The sequence below is a fragment of the Malania oleifera genome, chromosome 7 (assembly GCF_029873635.1).
Source record: "Malania oleifera isolate guangnan ecotype guangnan chromosome 7, ASM2987363v1, whole genome shotgun sequence".
Taxonomy (NCBI): Eukaryota; Viridiplantae; Streptophyta; class Magnoliopsida; order Santalales; family Ximeniaceae; genus Malania; species Malania oleifera.
Genome location: NC_080423.1, coordinates 111,156,340 through 111,176,244, shown reverse-complemented (window position 1 = coordinate 111,176,244; position 19,905 = coordinate 111,156,340). Strand labels below are relative to the sequence as shown.

The window sequence follows — 19,905 nt, the reverse complement described above, 5'->3', positions numbered from 1 at the left end:
CACACATTTACCTTAACATGCGCATTTCAATTGTTTTTACTTTTTTTGAGTGTTTTTTCTTAGTTACTCAACATTATAATCCATTAAACATAACTAGTCTTATAACTGTGATATTAATTGAATAATTAATAGCGTCAAATAAAAAATCATTACTATAGGTCCTTATTTGTAACCTTTTTTTTTTTTTTTTTTATAACTATAACGATCTCGAATTCTTTTTATATCGCTGCAGCACAAGAAACAAGAGTTTATAGTAAAATGTCACTACTACAATGAAATAAACATCAACGATTTGTTGGCTGTCAATACTGATATAAGCTTAATTTTTCATGTATTTGCAAATTTAATAGCGACATACTCATAAATCATTAGTATTAGTAACTAATTCAATATCCATTACTAAAACTATCACTAATATCAATTATTCCATGGTCGTTACTAATAGCCAACGACGGTGGCTCCATTTACTATATTCGTCACTACAAAATTGTATTTTTAATGATTTGCATTAGCAACCATACTTAAATCGTGACTAATAATTTTATGACTATTTAAAAGTAACGGCATTTCACGTTTTGTCACTATTAATGAAGCATCAATGATTGTCAATAATAATCATTTAATCATTTTTTTGTAGTATGAATTGAAATTATAAAAATGATAGGAGATCTAACAATCTAACTAAAATACAACTCCATTATTATTAGTTTAGAATAAATATGAGAATGAGGAATGGAATAAGAAATTAATTCGGTTGGAATTGTAAATGAGGATAAGGAAAAAATAGAATTTTAGCATTAAAACTTGAATTATATGATTTATATAAAATGAGACAATAATTGTGCATGCTTACAGCTAAAATTGGAGGCTTGGAATATTTTAAAATTTTAATTTTTGATAAACCTTAGGGGCCCCTATGTCTTTTGGCGTTTAATATATTGTAGTTTATTTTTGGGTTGGGCCGGGTAGTTTGATGAGCGGAGGGCCGGAGGCCGAAGACCGAAGACCGAGCCGTGAAATCGGAATTGAAAGGTTCCTGACTCAGAGGCGGAAATGAGCGCGCCATCTCCGGTGCTGAAGAAACCCAAGTTGGAGGAGTCTCTTCTTTTGGTGGATGATTCTACCGACATCAATGGAGGCGGCAGCGGCGGAGGCGGAGGCGGAGGAGACGATCTCAGCAGCAACAGAGAGGAGCAAGAAGAGGCACTCGTGGCTCTCGTCGAGCACCGAACCAATGAAGTTGAACACCTCCGCCGCCGCGTCGCCTACTACCATTCCGAGGTTGTAATCTGTACTCTCTCTCTCTCTCTCTCGTTGTGTTTTTGGTTTTTTTTTTTTTTTTTTGTTCTCCTGAATCGTATATTTTTTATGTATCTCATCGCTCTTATTCATGTTTCCTTATGCAATTTTGTTTTGTTTTGATTCCTTTGAGCTTCCGATTGCAATATTTTTCTTTAAGGGATGCCTTTTGGGGATTCGGAGGGCCATTATTCATTCTTGATTATTGGTTGGGCCCCGTTTGGAACTTGGAAAACACGAAGTAAAAGAGAGAAAAATCGGAGATTGTGAGCTCCGGAAAAATAAAATAAAATAAATCCTATCTTCAGCCAATTTTGTACTGATTCAATGGACTCTGATGGTAAATTTGATGCGATCTGGGCTATGTTGAACTTTTATGCATAAACTCGTGTCTTACTTACAAAAAAAAAAAATCGAATTATATGCTCCAGCGGAAAGAAAAAGCGGTTCTGCTTCATTTGAATGAAAAATTGATCAGATTTCAATGTTGTGACGTAAAGAGGTTTCCTTTATCCAGTTATCTGGTAATCACATTTATTTTTGCCGACTTTAAGTCCCCTCTTGACAGTTGGGTCTGTTTTTTTTAATGTTATGTTTAATTTGTTTCAAACCAGACTAAAGTACCATATACTGGCATACAATTCAACACAAATCCATGGATATGTGAAACATCCTTGCATGAGATCAATGTAAAGATCAGAATTACACCAAAACATTAATTCAAACTACATTATGGAAATTTCTTGCATGATCAAGTGAAAGCCTAACGACATTTGCTTTCTACACAATTTTTTTCACCATTAAATGCGGCCTTATTTCCTGATCACTGACTTTCAGTTCTACTTGTCTTTGACACTTTTTCTGTCGTGTATAATATTTTTGCCTGCTGAAAGAGCTGCATTGATTTAATTTCTAAATTGCGCAAATAGTTCAACATTTTACTGTTCATTGTTAACATTACATACTTACAAAGTTCATGCATTTGCAGATCATTTGTTTTTATAAAAAAAATTCCATTCACTTCCATGCATCGTGCCTTTATTCACTATGTTTTTACATTTGGTATTAAATCAGCATGGTTTGGTGTTGTCTTGTTTATATGTGACACAGATTTGAGGGATTGGTATGACTATTTTCATGAATTAAATTAGAACAAAGTCATGCTAGAAATGTACATCTATGCTTATAAATTTGACTCATGGTTCATTCTGGAGGAACATACTTCAGCATGGCTCATTTAACGAATTAAATTCGAACAAAGTCATGCCAGAAATGTACATCTATGCTTATAGATTTGACTCATGGTTCATTCTAGAGGAACATACTTCAGCAAAATGTGCATAGCATATACCTTTTGGCTGGTAAATTAATCTTTCTGATTCCTTTTTGGGAAATTTTCAGCTAATTATCTTTTTGGAAAAGGTTTGCAGCTTGATAAAGCAGAAAGGAGGTTGCGTGATTCAGAATCTAAATTGGCTCGTATTCGATGCCAAGACAATGTTGCGCCATCTAAAAACTTGCTGGGTAATGGAGTTAAAAGTTTCATAGCAGAGAGCAGGTCAAACAGTCCTATAAATCAAGGTTCATCCCGAAACCAGATTCAATCCCGACCAGAATTGTTAATTCCTGCTGCAAATCCAAAAATTTCCCAACCTATAAAATTGGTAGAGCCTGGCATGAGAGCTTCTATTGGTTCTAGTGCTCAAGCTAGCTCATCAGTTCCCACTCTTTCTACTAATGTTGGCAAGCTAAAAGGGGACAACTCTCTGAGAGCCTCTTTTGAAAAGGAAGCTGTTGAAATTCAAGATAAAAGGACAAAGAGGAAGTTTGGTAATGCACTGACCTGTGAAATGATCTAGTTGCTGTTTGTATTTTGTGCATATAGGAATAGGTGTATGCAATATTGAATTATATAAGAGTTACTGAATTCTGTGTATTCACAGATTTGTTTGTGTGCTCCCGCCCCCCACCCCCCAAAAAAAGAGAGAAAATTAATCATTGTTCATGAACTTTTTTTTTTTTGGATGTATTGCAGAACAAAAGGAACACAAAGAATTGATCCCATTGACACGTAGTTGTGCTTCACCAATCTTAATTCATTGTTACGCGAGTTCTCACATCTCTAGTCAGCACAAGAGAAAGTTGCGTAGTCTTGCTTTGTGTCCGGTGAATGATCAACTTTTTGTGACCAGGTAAGTTAACCTGTTAGAGTTCTTGAAAGAAAATAATTGAGGAAGATTGCTGTATTTGTTTGTAATTATGAGGTGAAAATAGAACCTTTGTGACACAGTTTTTGATTTAGTGCTTTTCTTTCATTGACTTAAAAAGAAAGAGAGATTGTTAAGCCTGTGAAGCTGCTCCTTTTTTCTGTAGGAGAAATCCTTGTCCTCCAAATATTGTACTCTTCTTGATGTCTTAATAAATATATATATTTTTTTTAAAAAGGTGAAACTGTGGAAGCCTTTGAAAAACTTTTTTGCTAGTTCTATTTAGAATTGATTGGCAGACAATAAATTTAGAAGTGCATTGCTGTTTCACAAAATTCACAGAGGCACACTAGATATCATCCTTGTCTTATGTGCACATTTTTACTCACTAGTGTAGGCACATGCTCAATTCAAATGAAAACAAAATGAAGAAATACTATTCATGACGTTTTACTTTTTCTTTTGTAAGATGAAGATGAAACTTAAGGCATTCAACGTAATTTGAATATCCAGTGTGCGAGAACTGGTCTTTGTTAATCATTTCTCTTACAAGTCTTCTTTCTTTCATTTGATTCATGATCCTTGTGCTAATCCTTCTGGCCCTCCTTCTTGTATCTGGAAGCTAAAATTCCATCAAAGATTAAGGCTTTTACCTGGATTGTGATCCTTAATAAAAGCATTACAAATGTTTTGCTTCAAAAGTGGAGACCAAACAAAGCCTTGTCACTGGATCTTTCTGTCCTGTGCCTGAGGAGTGGGGAGAATTGTGCTCATCGTCTCTTTGCTTTTTGTTTGGACTCTTTGGAACATATTGATTAGTGTTATTGGGGAGCATTGTGCAGTTTTTGCTATTATCTGGTATATTTTCACTGAGAGAAATGGTAGAGTTTCTAAGGGGTTTGTACTTCTTCTCGGTTGGTTCGGAGCATGGTTTTCCTTTCATTCTTATGATGTTCTACTCATGGCATTTTCAGAAATGCTTCTTTAGAGGATTTGCAGACAGAATTTGACTGCTTTTACTGCATTAGACTATTAGAGTTGTTCTATACTCTAGTGTTTTTCTTTCTTTGTTTCTTTCATATTTTTGGAGTACTCCTGGTCATTTTCTTTGTATATTCCCTCTCTGCTTAATAATATTCTTCATTTATAAAAAAAAAAAGGCCTACATGCTACTTCAACTAAACCACTTTATTGTAGGAAGCTTTTTTCAGTTGATTGTTGGAGGTTCGTGTAGAATATTAGCATGCATAGATATGCATAATACTTTCCAAAGTTTTTAGCTATGAGGCATATTGAAGACAATCTAAAGTTCATTATTGTATGCATATATGCCAATACATTCACATTGAAGTGTAAGAAAAGTGCATGCTTCACTTATATGGGTTGTTTTGAGTTTCTATTACAGCAAAAAGATTAGTTGCAATTTTTTTGAGTTGTAACTTTTATTTTTCGCTGAGCAGGTGAGTTATGCCCTAATGTGCTTTTGGCTTTTTTGGACTGAAAATAAATTTTAATTGGTGTTTGTAATCAAGTAATGTGTAGTATGAGGTGAATGATCCACCTACAGAGAAAACACTTATCTTGAAATTCGTTTATGTAATAACCAAAAGTAGTCTAATTAAATTTCTACAAATGTATTATATCAACTAACCGCCCCTAAAGTTTAATAGGAGTTTTTTGGACTTAGTATGCCTCATTGCAATTTGCATTTTTTTATCTACTTATCTTTCTCAAAATTCTTTTCATGATTCCAAGGAATTATGAATTGAAGGACAAGGGGGAAAATGAATATGGCAGTATTCCCATGTGGCAAAAAAAGTTGAAAAGCAAGTAGTTTTAAAGCTCTTCAGCCAGAATTGGGAAACATGGTCATTGTATTTTGATGGGAAATCATTACTTTTTCTCAACTGCACTCAATCAAAACAGTGATAGTTGTATTTTGGTGATTGTGTCAGTAAGGAGCTATGTTAGGCAAGAGATTTAGGTGTAGAAGTGAATTGTCTAGTCAAGATTGCATCAAGGTATGCCTCTCCTTGGTGATGAACTTGCAACTTGCTATTGTTCACCCAAACAAATCTTGTATAGATTGGAATACGCCTTGACCTCAAATTCAACTTCTTCATAGCTTCTTCAAGATCACATTTTTACAACTAATTGGATCAATAGCCATAGTATAATGTTGCTTGTGGCAAATCACCTGAGTTTGAAAAATGTTGGTTAATTTCCAATCTTAATTTCTGTTTAACCTTGTGGGAGGAGAGGATAGGTTGAAGTACTAAACAATGTTTGACAATACCATCTTCATCAAAGCACTTCGGACTTTTGTCTCAATTTCAATTAACTAGGTTGCATCTTCTTTTTCTGCAGTTGCCATTACCTGGCTAGGACATTGTGTAGCATGATGCCCGAATCCCTATCACTTAAAATACTTAATTGCTGGATGGATCTTAGAAGTTGACCTAGAGTGCTTTGGATTCTTTCATGTGGTGTTGGTCTAAAAACCTTTACCCAATTGCTCAACTAAATTCTTTCAAACAACTCGATTAGTAGTCTTTTGGTCTTCTCAAAGTAAAGGGTCATTTAGCTTTAGAATGATTTTGTTACATATCTTCCAAGGTCATTTCGGTTTTGACTAAAATTTTGAAGCTCCAAAAGTATGGAAATTTCAATGGAAACTTCAATTTTGATTTGAAAAAACAATGGGAATCAGTGGCAAGGCATGTGATTCTTTTTTGAAATTTTAGAAATTGTGTATAGACATATTAATGTAAGTTTTAGGAGTAACATATTATGAGTTAAATACATCTATGTTGTGTATGAGGTACAGTAGTTGTAATATAAGATGTGTATTGAACATATTCTGTTAATATAAATGAAATTCACAAATCAATTAAATATCATTATTATAATACAAATTAAGATAATTTAGACGTGAATGGTAAAGCAAAATGTTGTTGCTAATATCTAAGTTTATTTTTCATATAATCTCAAAAGCCTTCGTAATAATCTTTTATTTTAACAAAAAAAAAAAAAGATAAATAAAGAAAAAAATTTCACTTTGTGGTTAATCTCACACTTAAATTCCAAGGAAATTTCAATCTATATCTAAAATTACAACATGTTTAGCTAAAATATCAAGATTTTGATAAATTTCGAATGATTCATTGGAATTTCAATTGAAATTTTGTAAGATGGTAATCAAATACCATTTCAATTTCAAGGGTGACAAAAAATGGATAGTTTGACAGAAATTTTGACAATTTCATGGAAATTTAAGACCATGATATCTTCTTCTCTTTGAGTGGTAACCTAAATTGCATCTCCAACTATAATAAAATGACTTGCAACAATTTTGGATGCAGCTGGCTGCAACCCTTTCCTATACAAAGCAATCATCACATCTTCTTTCCATTCCATTTATTTTGAGAAGCAAATGATAGAATCTACTAGTGTCATTGTCTACTGTCTGGTCTTCCTGCTTCAAATTTAAAAAGTTGTAAATGAACACGATGTTGGTAGTTTGGAGGTACAAACTGTTTTAGAATGGCTCATTTCATCTCATCCAATATTCTAATCTCACCATATTTTCTCCTTCTAAAGACTTCATGTTGCTTGATTTGCCACACTCAAGCAGTTTCCTTCAATTTGAATTCATCCAAAAAATGTGACTTTCAGACTTTATTCATGTCCTACAACAACAACAATCAGCCTTAAGTCCCACTATGTGGGGTCAGCTGTATGATTCCTTTTCCGCCAATTCACACAATCGAGGGTGTTTTCCTCAACTAGCATAAGAACTGTTTAATCTTTCCTCACTATCTCGTTCCAAGTTAATTTAGGTCTACGCTTGCCTCTTTTAGTACCATTAACAATAGCTAGCTCACTCCTCATTGTTGCATTACTTGGCTTGCATTCCAAATGCTCAAACCATCTTAGTCGCCCTCCTCTTATCTTCTATTGGTGCTATACCTAATTTATAGCAAATATGTTCGTTCCTTAATTTATCTTTTAATGTTATACCACTCATTCACCTTAGCATTTTCATTTTGGCAACTTTAACTTTTTGAATATGTTGTTTCTTAGTTGCCCAACATTTTGATTCATAAAGCATGGCTGTTTTTATAGCCATCCTATAGAACTTTTCTTTTAATTTTAATAATATTCTACGATCACACAACGCACTCGAAGCACTTCTTCGTGAATATCATGCCACCAAAAATATTCTTTGAAGAGTACACCCAATTATCAATTTCATCAAGAGACCCGTCACCATTAAAATCTAAAACGTTCAATTTAATTTCCCTTTTCAAATGACCACTCAAGTTTTCACATAGCTCAAAAGCGGGATAAGACTAGCTCTCCCTCTTTCTTGTTTGGTGAGACATCCAATTGGTGTCTTACCAAAGGCTGCAACTTCAGTTTTTAGCCTATCGCCCTATCCAAAGTATTAGTAACGGTCTTTGAGGCATTCCCTTCGCAATTTTCTGGTGTGTTTGGAAAGAGAGAAACACTTTAGTTATTCAATATCAGCGCTTCAAACAAGCAAGGAGCAGTGGTTAAAGGCAGTTTTAGCATGGTGCAAATGTTGTATATGATTTTAATGTAATTTTGATCTTTGTGGCACCCTTCAGGGTGGTTAATTTTTTTTATCTCAGGCCAGCATCCCCTTGATGCCTTTTCAATAAATTCCCTTTATTTATCAAAAGAAAGAAAAAGAAAAAAAAAACAGGGCAGCCTAGTGCATGAAGCTCTAACATATGTGGGGTTCGGGGAAGGGCAGACAAGATGGGTTTCTAGTATTTTTGCAAGAGGCTGTTTCCACGCTTTGAACTTGTGCCCATCAGGTCATACTGCGACAACTTTACCTTGCATTTTCCATGTTTTGCACCCTACAAGAAAAAAAAAGTTGCAAGTTCATAGAACAGATAGGGAAGAGGAAGAATGAGAGAAGGGGCGAAGGATGATTTGGAAGTGCTAAAAGATGGTTCATAGTTGGTAGAGAGGTTGAATTTGGGCTTTGATACCAAATATTGTAGTATTAAGGAGGAAAAGAAGGGGAAGAGAGAGAGAGAGAGCCAAGACTCATTCTTACACATGAGCCTAACTACTAATTAAACTAAACACGTTTGGGTATGGGACCCAACAAGTACATGTTTGGTGTTTTATGAATTTTGTTTGCCTTTCTACTTAAATTGGTGGAGTCTTTTATGTCAATAAAAAAAGCAACAACGTTGGGTGTGGATATTAGCCTAAATGTGGGACTTTTTTGATACACTTATAGCTATCATCTATCATATGGAAACAGTCGTTTAGAAATAGAAGTGCTAACAATTTTTTATTAGTAATGTATGATTGTATCAAAGCGAAAGAATTGTAACAAATTTGGAACAAACAATGTGATGTAGGACAAGAAGCAAGGCAATGGATGGACTTTTTTTTAATTCTCCAGATTAAGGAGAATTGGATTAAGGGTTATTGGAATTCACTTCGATAGATTCATGTGTAATTAATTAGGCTTATGCTTACTTTGGGGTTTGTTTGTAATATATATGCATTTTAGAGGTTTGTTTATAATTTCTTATATCTTTAGGGGATTGTTTAATTTATGTGATTTAGGCATTCTCATAAATAGGTGTGAAGGTTATGTTATAATTTCTGATGAATTTGAATTACAAGTGAAGGGTGAACACCCCCCCCCCCCCCCCCCCCCCCACACAAAAAAAAAATTTCTCCTTCTTCCTTCTTATTCTTCCACTCCTCTCCTCCATTTCTTCGAATTTCTCTGGGCTATAATAGCTTTATACTGTCCTGCATCATTTGGTATCTCAGAGCCCAACCACAATCATGCCATTCTTCCATTTTTGATCCCCCATTTTCCCTTCTCACTCTTCATTCTCTCTCTCTCCCCCCCTGATCTTCTGATCTTTTCTGTGTGTTTTTTTTCTGTTTCCATGTTCTGCATTTATTTTCTCACTTAATCTGATCTTCTGTTGCATTCTCTGTTCTGTCACTGTTCTAATTTTTCTATCCTGCTCTCTCACTCTTATTCTTCTCCTCATTCTTCTTTCTAATTTTCTCCCTTGTTTCTCTTATCCTCTCTTTTCTTTTCCGTTCTCTCCTTAATCTCTTCTATTTCTATTTCTCTCTGTTTCTGATATTCTGTTTCTAGAATTCTGCAGTTCTCTCTCTTGTTCTTACATCTTTAATTTTTTCCATTCATCTCTCTCTCTCTCCCCCGCAACCATCTGCGAATTTAAATTCCAATCCTAGATTGCAGCCCCTTCAGCCATCCTCTCTGCCATGAAATTTCATTTTTAAAAAACCCGTAACCTTCAGCCAAAATTAGTTCTGCCTTCAAATTTTGTACACCAGTGTCCAGGAGTTGTTTTGCAACACCACAACTACTATTCGAAACAGAAACCTCCGAAAAGTCTCTCCCTAAAATATCTCCTCCATCTGATAACCAGTGTGGCTCCACACACCACCTAAATGTTTCCCAGTCAACCCCCTCCAAAATCCCTTCCTGGCATTTTCTTCTTCACACTGCCACTGCTATGGACTCAGCATCTCTCTATCTACCAACATCATAAATTTCATCTCCAGAGGACCCTAGCTGGCGGCACACGCGTCCTTGTGCTGATGACGCATGTGAGAGAAACTGCCAGAATCTCCTGCAACTTCAGACTTGTGATAAATTGGTTCCAGTCATGATATTGTGGGTTTCTTTTTGTTTTCAATTTTGGTCTGCATTGTGAGATTTTGATTTCAAATTGATATTTTGCAGCAATGGGCAATATTTTGATATGAAAAGCTAGATATTGGACTAACTGTTTTCCTTCAGCACTTTGGAGCATCAATTTGTCGTTGCTAGCAGTAAGAATCGAATTATGCTGCTTTTTGTGAGTTTCTAAGTGATTGATCCTCCAATATTTAGAAATACAAGGCCAAATTTTTTACCAACTAGGGGAGATTTGATGTAGGAGAAGAAGCAGGGCAATGGATGGACATTCATTGGAAGCTGATTAAGGAATTATTGGAATTCAGCCCACTGGGTTCAGGAGTAATTAATTAGGCTTATGTTTATTTTGGGGGTTCATTTATAATTTCTTGTATCTTTAGGGGTTTCTGTATTTTATGTAATTAGGATTTCCTATAAATAGGGTGTGGAAGCTATGTAAGAGTTAGTTTTTGATGATTTTGAATTGAAAATGAAGTGTGATTGTCACCCTACTGTGTCTCCTTCCTCTTATTCTTCTCCTCCTCCTCTCCCTTTCCTCTCCTTCATTTCTCCTTGATTTTCTCTTGGCTGTAATACCTTGATGCTGTCCTGCATCACAACGTTATAAGTTCACATGTGTCATGTAATAATATTCTTAATAGTGGAAATTTTTGGCATTGATAGTGTTGTTTATCCCTTAATTTTGAGAAAGCGTTAACTCTTTTTGGAAGTGCATTCCATTTAGAAAATATAAGTTTGCTCTATAGGATGTCTACTTATCTATATGGATAAAAATGCTGGGCAACTAAAAAATAACATTGTTAATGGTCATTTAGCCCTTTAGCATTAAGAGTTTTGTTAGTAATAAGTGTGAACGTAAGGGTATCGTGGTCATTCCCATTGTACTTACATATATTATAAATAGAGGGAGAGACCTATTATTGAGTTTAGGCCTTCCAGTTTACCCAATTACTCAACGTGGTATCAAAGCGTGATCCAAATAAACCTTATTCTCCTCAGCCGTCGCCGGAAAAGAAAACACCATTCCCGCGGCTGCCCTTCCTAGATTCACCTCCATCCCATATTATTTCACAAAACCAACCATACACCCATAAACATACCTCGCCCCCCCCCCCCCTCCCCTGACGACTCATCCCACAAAACCCCATCGCCAGAGGACCCTCCACGTGCTGGCCATATGCCAGCAGGGCCGATCTCGCATGTCGGCGCTTGAGTGATTTTCCCGCCACTTTTTTTTTTTTCCTCTGCCATGCTCTGATTCCTTCTCTAGACTATATTATCAAGCTGTTAGGTCAGTTTTTTGCTAAAAAAATTAACCTTTTCTGACTATGCACCCGCAGCATTCCGTTAATTTCTGTTCAAGGTTTGTGAAGGCTTCTTTGTGAGTTTTTTGGAGCTGTGGCAGCATTCATATGTTCAATTGTGAGGCTGTGGCAGTGCTATATCCATTGGTGAGTTGTTCACCTCGTTCATGGTAGTGCGGCACCCAAGGAACGGTTGTTTGGTGCTTCGTGAAGCTGTTTATCAATGGTTATTGAGTTTATTGGGTCTGAAACAGTGGGATTTTCTGTGTTTTTTGATTCAATGTTCTTATTCCTTCCATATACCAAAATATGAAGCTGTTGGGCATGTGTTTTTTGCTCAAAGATCCAATCTTTTTTGTGACAATGCACTCATGGTAATTCGTTAGTTGTTGTTTGGTGTTAGTAATGGTCATTGGTGATCTTCTTGGAGCAGTGGCAGTGCTCATAAGCTTTTTTTTTTTAGGCTGTGGCAGTGTTGCTCTCTTGGGGCTGCATTTGAGGTTGTTGGTGATTTGTGCACGGTAGTTTCAGTGGTTCACCTCTCCAGTTGTTCCAGTGCTGAGTGTTGCTTTCATGGGGCTGTGTCTGAGTTTCTTGGTGCTATGGCAGCCTTGTACTGATTCATCTTTGACTTGTTCATGGTGGATTACCATGTTCATGGTTGTTCCGATTGTTCCGGCGATTAATCTTATGATCATGGGTCTGAGTTTGTGAATGTTGGGATGGCGTTTGCAAATCCCAAAAGTATGAAAAGTATGATTCCTTTGTTAGTCACTTCTTGAGTGAACCACGTACTGTGACTATATCATAGGAGTATTCAAGGTTTCTATAGTATCAATTGTCTCAATAAGCATCTTATCACATTGCTTCTTTTGCCCAGAAAGGTAATACTACAATCTGAATGTCATTTGGTATCCTTCCTACTAGTCCTTGGATTATTGTTTCTGCTACCACTGACCATATAACAAGTGCAACCAACTTCTTTTCTTATCTCCGGTATCCTAAAAACTTCCTTCAAGTTACCCTTGCAGATGGGTCCACTATTGTTGTTAAGGGTAGGAATAGTAAATCCTTCTCCTATCTCTCTTTCTTCTGCTTTATACATTCCTAAATCTCCTTTCAGTCTTATGTTAGTTAGTAAGCTTACAAAGTCACTAAATTAATCTATCACATTCCTTATTGATTTTGTGGTTATTCAGGATCTGAATACGACAAAGACAATTGGCATAGGACGTGAGGCTTGTGGACTTTACTACTTTGAGTCGCCTTCTCAACCCGTTGCTTGCACATTTGCAGCTACACCACTTCAAATCCATTTTCGCCTTTGTCATCTATCCTTGGACAAGTTGAAACAGCTAGATCATACACTAAGTTCTATGTCTAATCTTGAGTGTGAGTCTTGTCAATTGGGCAAACATCATCGTGTTCCCTTTACTCCTCGGGTCGACAAACGGGTGGTTAGTCCTTTCATGCTCATCCATTATAATCTATGGGGTCCTAGTTGTGTCACATCAAAGTTGGGGTTTTGGTATTTTGTTACATTTGTTGATGACTATTCTAGGATGACTTGATTATATTTAATGAAAGATAGTTCTGAGTTGTTTGATATCTTTTATGCTTTTTGTTCCCAAATAAAGACTCAATTTGATATTCTAGTCAGGATACTTCGTAGTGATGATGCTAAGGAGTACTTCAGTACCAAATTCAGTACTTATATGACTAAGTATGGTATGATCCATCAATCCTCTGGTGCCCACACTCCACAACAAAATGGATTTGTAGAGCGAAAAATAGACATATTCTTGAAGTCACTCATACCTTATTGTATCAAATGAATGTCCTCAAAATCATTTGGAGTGATGTTGTGCTCACAGCTTGCTCCCTCATCAATAAAATGTCATCCTTTGCCCTTGATGGTAACATGCCATATTCAGTTTTCTTTCCTAAGGCTTATTTGTTCTCCCTTCCTCCTTGTATATTTAGTTGTGTGTCGTTTGTCCGTTAGTTATCTCCGGGAATGGATTGGATCCTTCTGCTATCAAATGTATTTTTCTGGGCTATTCCTATACTCAAAAGGGATATCGATGTTATAGTCCTACTTTACATCGATTCTTTGCCCCTGTTGATGTCACCTTTTTTGAATCTACACCATACTATAATTCCTTAGAGTTCTATTGACCTTGATGAGTCTCTTTCCTTGCCTTGCCTTCTAGATCCAAACCTATTATCTATGCCCAATTCTCCTACATCTTCATCCAGTTTGAGTCCTTCTTGTCGCTTGAATCATCCCAATTTGCATATATACACACGGTGACTCAAGGGGGAAGTGCCTCCTCCAACTTCTACTACTGTGCCTCTAGTTCCCTCGTCGATGATTTTATTTCTCATGATGTTGACCCTCCAATAGTTGTTTGAAAAGGTAAACGCACTTGTACCCAATTTTCAATCTCTAATTTTGTTTGTTATGATTTATTGTCACCCTCTTATTACTATTTTGTTAGTATTCTGTCTTTTGTTGCTCTTCCAAGATCTAATTTTGAAGCTCTATCCCATTCTGGGTGGAGGACGACAATGGTTGAAGAGATGCTGCACTACATGATAATGATACTTGGGATTTCGTACCTCTTCCTCCTGATAAATTTGTGGTTGGTTGTCGTTGGGTGTACGATGCGAAAGTCAATCCTAATGGTTCTATGGCTCGTCTAAAGACCTGCCTTGTTTAGCCACTACTTGTCATTGTAGCATGCCCCTGGCTTTGTTGCTCAGGGGTTTAGACTTTTATTATTTGGGCTCAAGAAATCATTGTATGGATTAAAACAATCTCCAAGAGCATGGTTTGGCCGTTTTAGTGCTTTAGTACTTGAGTTTGGCCTTCATTGGTGTGCAGTAGATCACTCTGTATTTTAACGTCATACTCCATTGGGCAGTATTTTGCTTATTGTATATGTTGATGACATTGTGATCACTGGCGACGATGATTGTGGCATCCAGGACCTAAAGCTTTTTCTACAAAGTTAGTTTCAGACCAAAGACTGGGGACCATTAAAGTACTTCTTGGGTATGGAAGTATCAAGATCTTGTACGAGAATTGTCTTGTCACAAAGAAGTATGTTCTTGATCTGTTGGGATCTGGACTTGTTGATACACCCATGGATCCCAATAGTAAGTTAATGCTAGATATGGGGGATTTGTTTCCTAACCTAGGTCGATATCAAAGACTTGTTGGAAAGTTGAATTATCTCACAGTCACTTGACCAAATATATCCTTTGCAACAAATGTTGTGAATCAGTTTCTCGATTCCCCGAGAACAAGTCTGGGATGCAGTAATTTGCATTTTTAGATGTCTCAAAGGTGCACTGGGAAAAGTTCTCTTATATCAGGATCGGGGTCACACTTATATTCAAGGATATATATAGATGTAGATTGGGCCAGATCACCTTCTAGTCGAAGATCCACGATTGGGTATTGTATCTTTGTCGGTGGTAATTAGGTGTCTTGGAAAAGTAAGAAGCAAATTGTGGTAGCCAGGTTGGGTGCTAAGTCAAAGTATAGGGCTATGGCGCACATTGCATGTGAACTTGTTTGGTTGAAGAACATGTTGAAAGAACTAGGTTTTCCACATTCTCAACCTATGGAGTTCATGTGTGATAATTGAGCTTCTATTCATATTGCCTCCAACCTTGTCTTCGATGAGCATACAAAGCACATTGAAGTTGATTGCTGCTTTATTCGAGAGAAACTTGTGCAGAAGCTCATTACGACCATTCATGTGAAGTCTTGAGTTTCAGCTTGCTGATTTGTTCACTAAAGCCTCGGGAGGTGCTCGTGTGAAATTCATTTGTAACAAGCTACAAGCATATGATATATATGCTCTAGCTTGAGGGGGAGTGTTGATGGTCATTTAGTCTTTTAACATTATCATTATGTGTTTTGTTAGTGATAAGTATGAATTAGTAAGGGTATTGTGGTCATTCCCATTGTACTTACATATATTATAAATAGAATGCTAATGCTAAGGTGGATGGTTGGTGTAACTTTAAGAGTAAAGAATGAACACACCACTGGTAAGCAACACACAACACCATACAAGATAAGAGAAAGGTGACTAAGATAGTTCACGCACTTGCAATGTAGACTAAATAAGGTTCTTGTGAGTAGGGGTGATTTAAATGTTGTTAAGAGGCAACAAGAGGGAGGGGGAAGTAAAGCTATAGGATAATTTGAAGTCAGAAGAGATATTGTTCTAAATTGTGTAGAATTGCGGAAAAGAATCCATAGCTGACCCCAACTCGTGACTCTTATGGTGTGGTGGTTGATGTATTAATTTTATTCCAATTTACTTAAAATTTTATTAGGAAAAATAAATACCTTAACTGTTACTTGTAACTATATATAAACTCATGCTCATGTCATCTCATTTTTCTACACATTTGGCTGTTTTTTAATTAATTATATTTATTTATTGAGAAAATGGATCATATATCATGGTTTCTCATTACTTTAACCCATGTTCGTCTACATTTGTTCTTGTAGTACTTTCAACTGGAATTGAAGTACCTTTAATGTACTCATGAGTGGATAATCTTTGTGATACTAGATCATTGTGGTTAACATGCTTCTCTTTTCTATCACAATTGGGAACTGCATTTTACTTTTTATTGATGCATATAATTTAGTACCCTTTATTTGAAAGCTGAAACCCGTACTCAAACAACCTCAACCACCTCTCAGCTACCCAATGCACACGCACAATAAATCACTCCCCTAGCAGAGTTATGGATATTATTTGTTGTTGGTCATAGGTTCAAATCTAGTACCTACTTAACGTGGAGGGAGGGTGGGAACCAAAAGAAGCCCCTATGCGCTGTGGATTAGTCAGGTCCAGAGAGGGGCATGGATGCCACTGGTTACAAAAAAAAAGCATGAACTCTAATCCTTCCTGCCGCTCACTTTCCCATCTGAGTACTCAATTTCTTGTTATATTTATGACATTATATTTGAACTTATATCCAATGTCGTATTCTTTACTTGTAAAATAAATTATGCTCATGGCTTTTTGGTTTGGTTTTACTTCTTCGAAGCTATTGTGACTAGCTTAAGCAATGCATATATTCATTGTTTGTTTTTAGTTTTGTTTATTTCTTTAGTTAAATTTTAGATTACGATGATCATAATGTTATATAGGAACAAGTCAAAAAGTGCTGGTATGATTTAAGGAGACTCAAAATTGTGATGTTGAGCCATGTATCTATCTTCCAGTTTCTTCCTTGTACTTCGGTGCCATGCTTCTCTCATGTTTTATTTACAGGAGATATTATATTTTATTTATTTCATTTAGCTCTCTTAAAATCTTACTCTTGCTGGTTATGGAAATGTGTCGCAGTGCCTTGGACGGGGTCGTCAACTTGTGGCAAATACAGTCTAAAGGGTATTTTTTCAAATTTTGGTCCCAACCTATTTATTGTTTCCCTGTTGTGGTGACTGTTAACATAGATAATGAAGTAACCCTGTGTCATAATTGAGTTCATAGTTGCCAAGCAGTATGTACTCAATAGAGTAATTATTACATAATTCTGTTGACCTACCTATTGGATTGTTCTACTGCGATTTCAACAGGATGTTTCTAGCTTTGTGGTTACAGCAGCTCACCTGGTCAGTTTGTGCTTTTGCTTTTTGAGCTGCAGATCAGGTGCCTCTTTACTTAGTAGCACTGATTGCCTATCCCAAAAGCATAGGAGGTGGCCAGAAGATATTGCATGGCATCCACAAGGAAACAGCCTATTTTCTGTGTATACTGCTGATGCTGGGGAGTCTCAGATTTCAGTTCTAAATTTAAATAAAACTAGAGAGGTAAGAACAATATTTATAATTGATACACCACAAGTTAGCATGCGTGAATGTGGAAGCATGTGTATCTAAGTTAAAAATAAGAGTTTATGTAGGCATTAGCATGTACAAGGCTGAGGCCGACCCTGGATTTATTCCCCCGATGAAACGCATTGTTTGAGTCAACCATGCAACGCCAACTCTTCAATACTTGCATTTTAAAGCTTTTATGGAGTTTTAATCATTTTGTTTTGTGGATCCAAAGATAATATTAAAATGCATTCCTTATTATCGAAGTCATTGATATAATAAACAATGACGCAATTATGGAAAGAGCCAACCATGAAAACTACCCTGGGCTATAACCAACGTATCTCAATAGCATCCACAAATAAACCATGCAGTAATGCATAATTTTTGGGCTTTGAAATAGGATTGACCATGGTATTATGTTTGTAAGCAGAGAGAGCGCGTAACCTTTTTGGAGGACAAGCCACATGTTAAGGGCATCATCAACAGCATAATTTTCATGCCCTGGGAAGATCCATGTTTTGTTACTGGTGGCAGTGATCATGCTGTTGTATATTGGAATGAGAAAGATGGGGGGAACTTATGGAAACCAAAGGCATTGCACAGGAATTTGCATTCTTCTTCTGTCATGGGAGTTGCAGGGATGCAGCAAAAGCAAATTGTGTTGTCTGCAGGCACAGACAAGAGAATTGTTGGGTTTGATTTGCTTGCAGGAAGAGCAGTTTTCAAGCATCAAATAGAGAACAAATGCATGAGCGTTCTGCCTAATCCTTGTGACTTCAACTTATTCATGGTTCAAACAGGGTAAGAAATTTTGTGACTAGAATGTTCTTGTCATCACACATTTTCTATGTTGATGCTATGTGCTTCAATGCACCCAGAATAATCATTTTTTTATGAACTATATCTTCTCTTTTGCTCTTCTAGTGTGGGTGTCACACTTCAATTTGGATTTTTTAGATGCTCTATATTTCATGTTGATCTGTTAGTATTAATCCTTAAGCTACAAACTCTCCTGAACTTTGTTCAAGTTAGCAGAATGAGTTGATCGTCACACTTCAATTTGGATTTTTTAGATGCTCTATATTTCATGTTGATCTGTTAGTATTAATCCTTAAGCTACAAACTCTCCTGAACTTTGTTCAAGTTAGCAGAATGAGTTGATCGTCACACTTCAATTTGGATTTTTTAGATGCTCTATATTTCATGTTGATCTGTTAGTATTAATCCTTAAGCTACAAACTCTCCTGAACTTTGTTCAAGTTAGCAGAATGAGTTGATTCTAAAGATGTTGATTCCCTCGGGTTCATGTGAAATGATTTCCATTTGTAGACCTGTCTTTTACAAGCAATGCCTTGCTCTGTGTTTTCTAGAGAAAGCATGTTGTATGTGTTGTACTTCGTAGATATTTCAAACTACTTATAATTTATCCAATCTTCACTTTTCTGGTATTTGAGCTGGCACTCCCTTGGTGCTCCTGAAATGAACTTTTGGCTAATTGAGAAAATATTACACATGCAGGACCCCGGAAAAGCAGCTCCGGCTGTTTGATATCAGGTTGAGGCAGACAGAACTCCATGTATTTGGATGGAAACAAGAAAGCAGCGAGTCACAGTCAGCTCTGATAAATCAGGCATGGTCTCCTGATGGTTTGTATCTCACATCCGGCTCAGCAGACCCTGTGATTCACGTATTTGATATCAGGTACAATGCTCGTAGACCTGCTCAGTCAATTAAAGCTCATCAAAAACGAGTCTTTAAAGCAGTATGGCACCACTCTTTCCCACTTCTCATTTCCATCTCATCTGATTTGAACATTGGGCTCCACAAGATTGCATGAAACTCAAGAGTCAACAATTACTGGTCATGTCTTTCCAAAGGTTTTGCCACTGTTTTTGGTTCCTCTTTTTGTTTCCCTTGCAAAGCTACGTGTTTTGTTTTCAATAGGGACTTCTAATTTCTGAGAGAACTTTTGGTTTTTAACAAAACCATTGCAATGCTATATCATGGAAAAAAGTTATTTTGGGAAAAATTGAAGAGAAGTGCTGAGTGGATTGATGTAAACTGCGGCCACAGACGAAAAATTAGCTACTTTGAGTTATATAATGTATTATTTTTATTTGAAAATTCAAATGCCAACTTGATGAAGTTCAAATTTGTAGGTTCCTGCTTTCCAGCATTTTTACTGGCTGCTTTCTGTTTTAGTTTCAGTTCACTGATCCTTTGTGTGCGCATCTCTGCACTATGTTTGGTTAGTTGTTCCAGATGGAGTAACTAACCAGTGGTATATGCCGTGGGCCTGTGATGGCGTGAGCTAACGTGGCAGGACACTAGTGGGTGCAATAGTCCGAGATGCCTGTGTCGCGAAGCATTTTTCTTTAAACATGGGCTTGCCTTGCTAAACGTTTTTCTATATTCATTGTATAGGGCAGTCCACCGAGTCACATGGGTGATATGGCACCCCATCCACATATGGCAACCCATGATTGGATGGTGTTG

General features: G+C 36.6%; 1 protein-coding gene across 2 annotated transcripts; it reads left to right on the top strand.

Moving 5' to 3' along the window:
- Positions 1-948: 948 nt before the first annotated feature.
- Positions 949-19,554, top strand: LOC131159420 (uncharacterized). Of its 2 annotated transcripts, XM_058114306.1 has the most exons (7): positions 949-1,281; positions 2,730-3,129; positions 3,335-3,491; positions 16,934-16,978; positions 17,235-17,400; positions 17,840-18,210; positions 18,928-19,554. In XM_058114306.1, the coding sequence occupies exons 1-7, from the start codon at positions 1,054-1,056 to the stop codon at positions 19,244-19,246; spliced, it is 1,686 nt and encodes a 561-aa protein (XP_057970289.1). In that variant the 5' UTR covers positions 949-1,053; the 3' UTR covers positions 19,247-19,554. The 2 variants fall into 2 exon arrangements, with proteins under 2 accessions (XP_057970289.1, XP_057970290.1); XM_058114307.1 differs by lacking the exon at positions 16,934-16,978 and having other exon boundaries at positions 967-1,281.
- The last annotated feature ends 351 nt before the right edge of the window (positions 19,555-19,905 follow it).

What these genes read in the sequence shown, in the direction of transcription:
- LOC131159420 (XM_058114306.1), top strand. Translation starts at nt 1,054, where the DNA reads ATGAGCGCGCCATCTCCGGTGCTGAAGAAACCCAAGTTGGAGGAGTCT. An exon ending in GATCAACTTTTTGTGACCAG is followed by an intron (nt 3,492 to 16,933) that starts GTAAGTTAACCT and finishes AATGTGTCGCAG; the next exon opens with TGCCTTGGACGGGGTCGTCA. An exon ending in TTATTCATGGTTCAAACAGG is followed by an intron (nt 18,211 to 18,927) that starts GTAAGAAATTTT and finishes TTACACATGCAG; the next exon opens with GACCCCGGAAAAGCAGCTCC.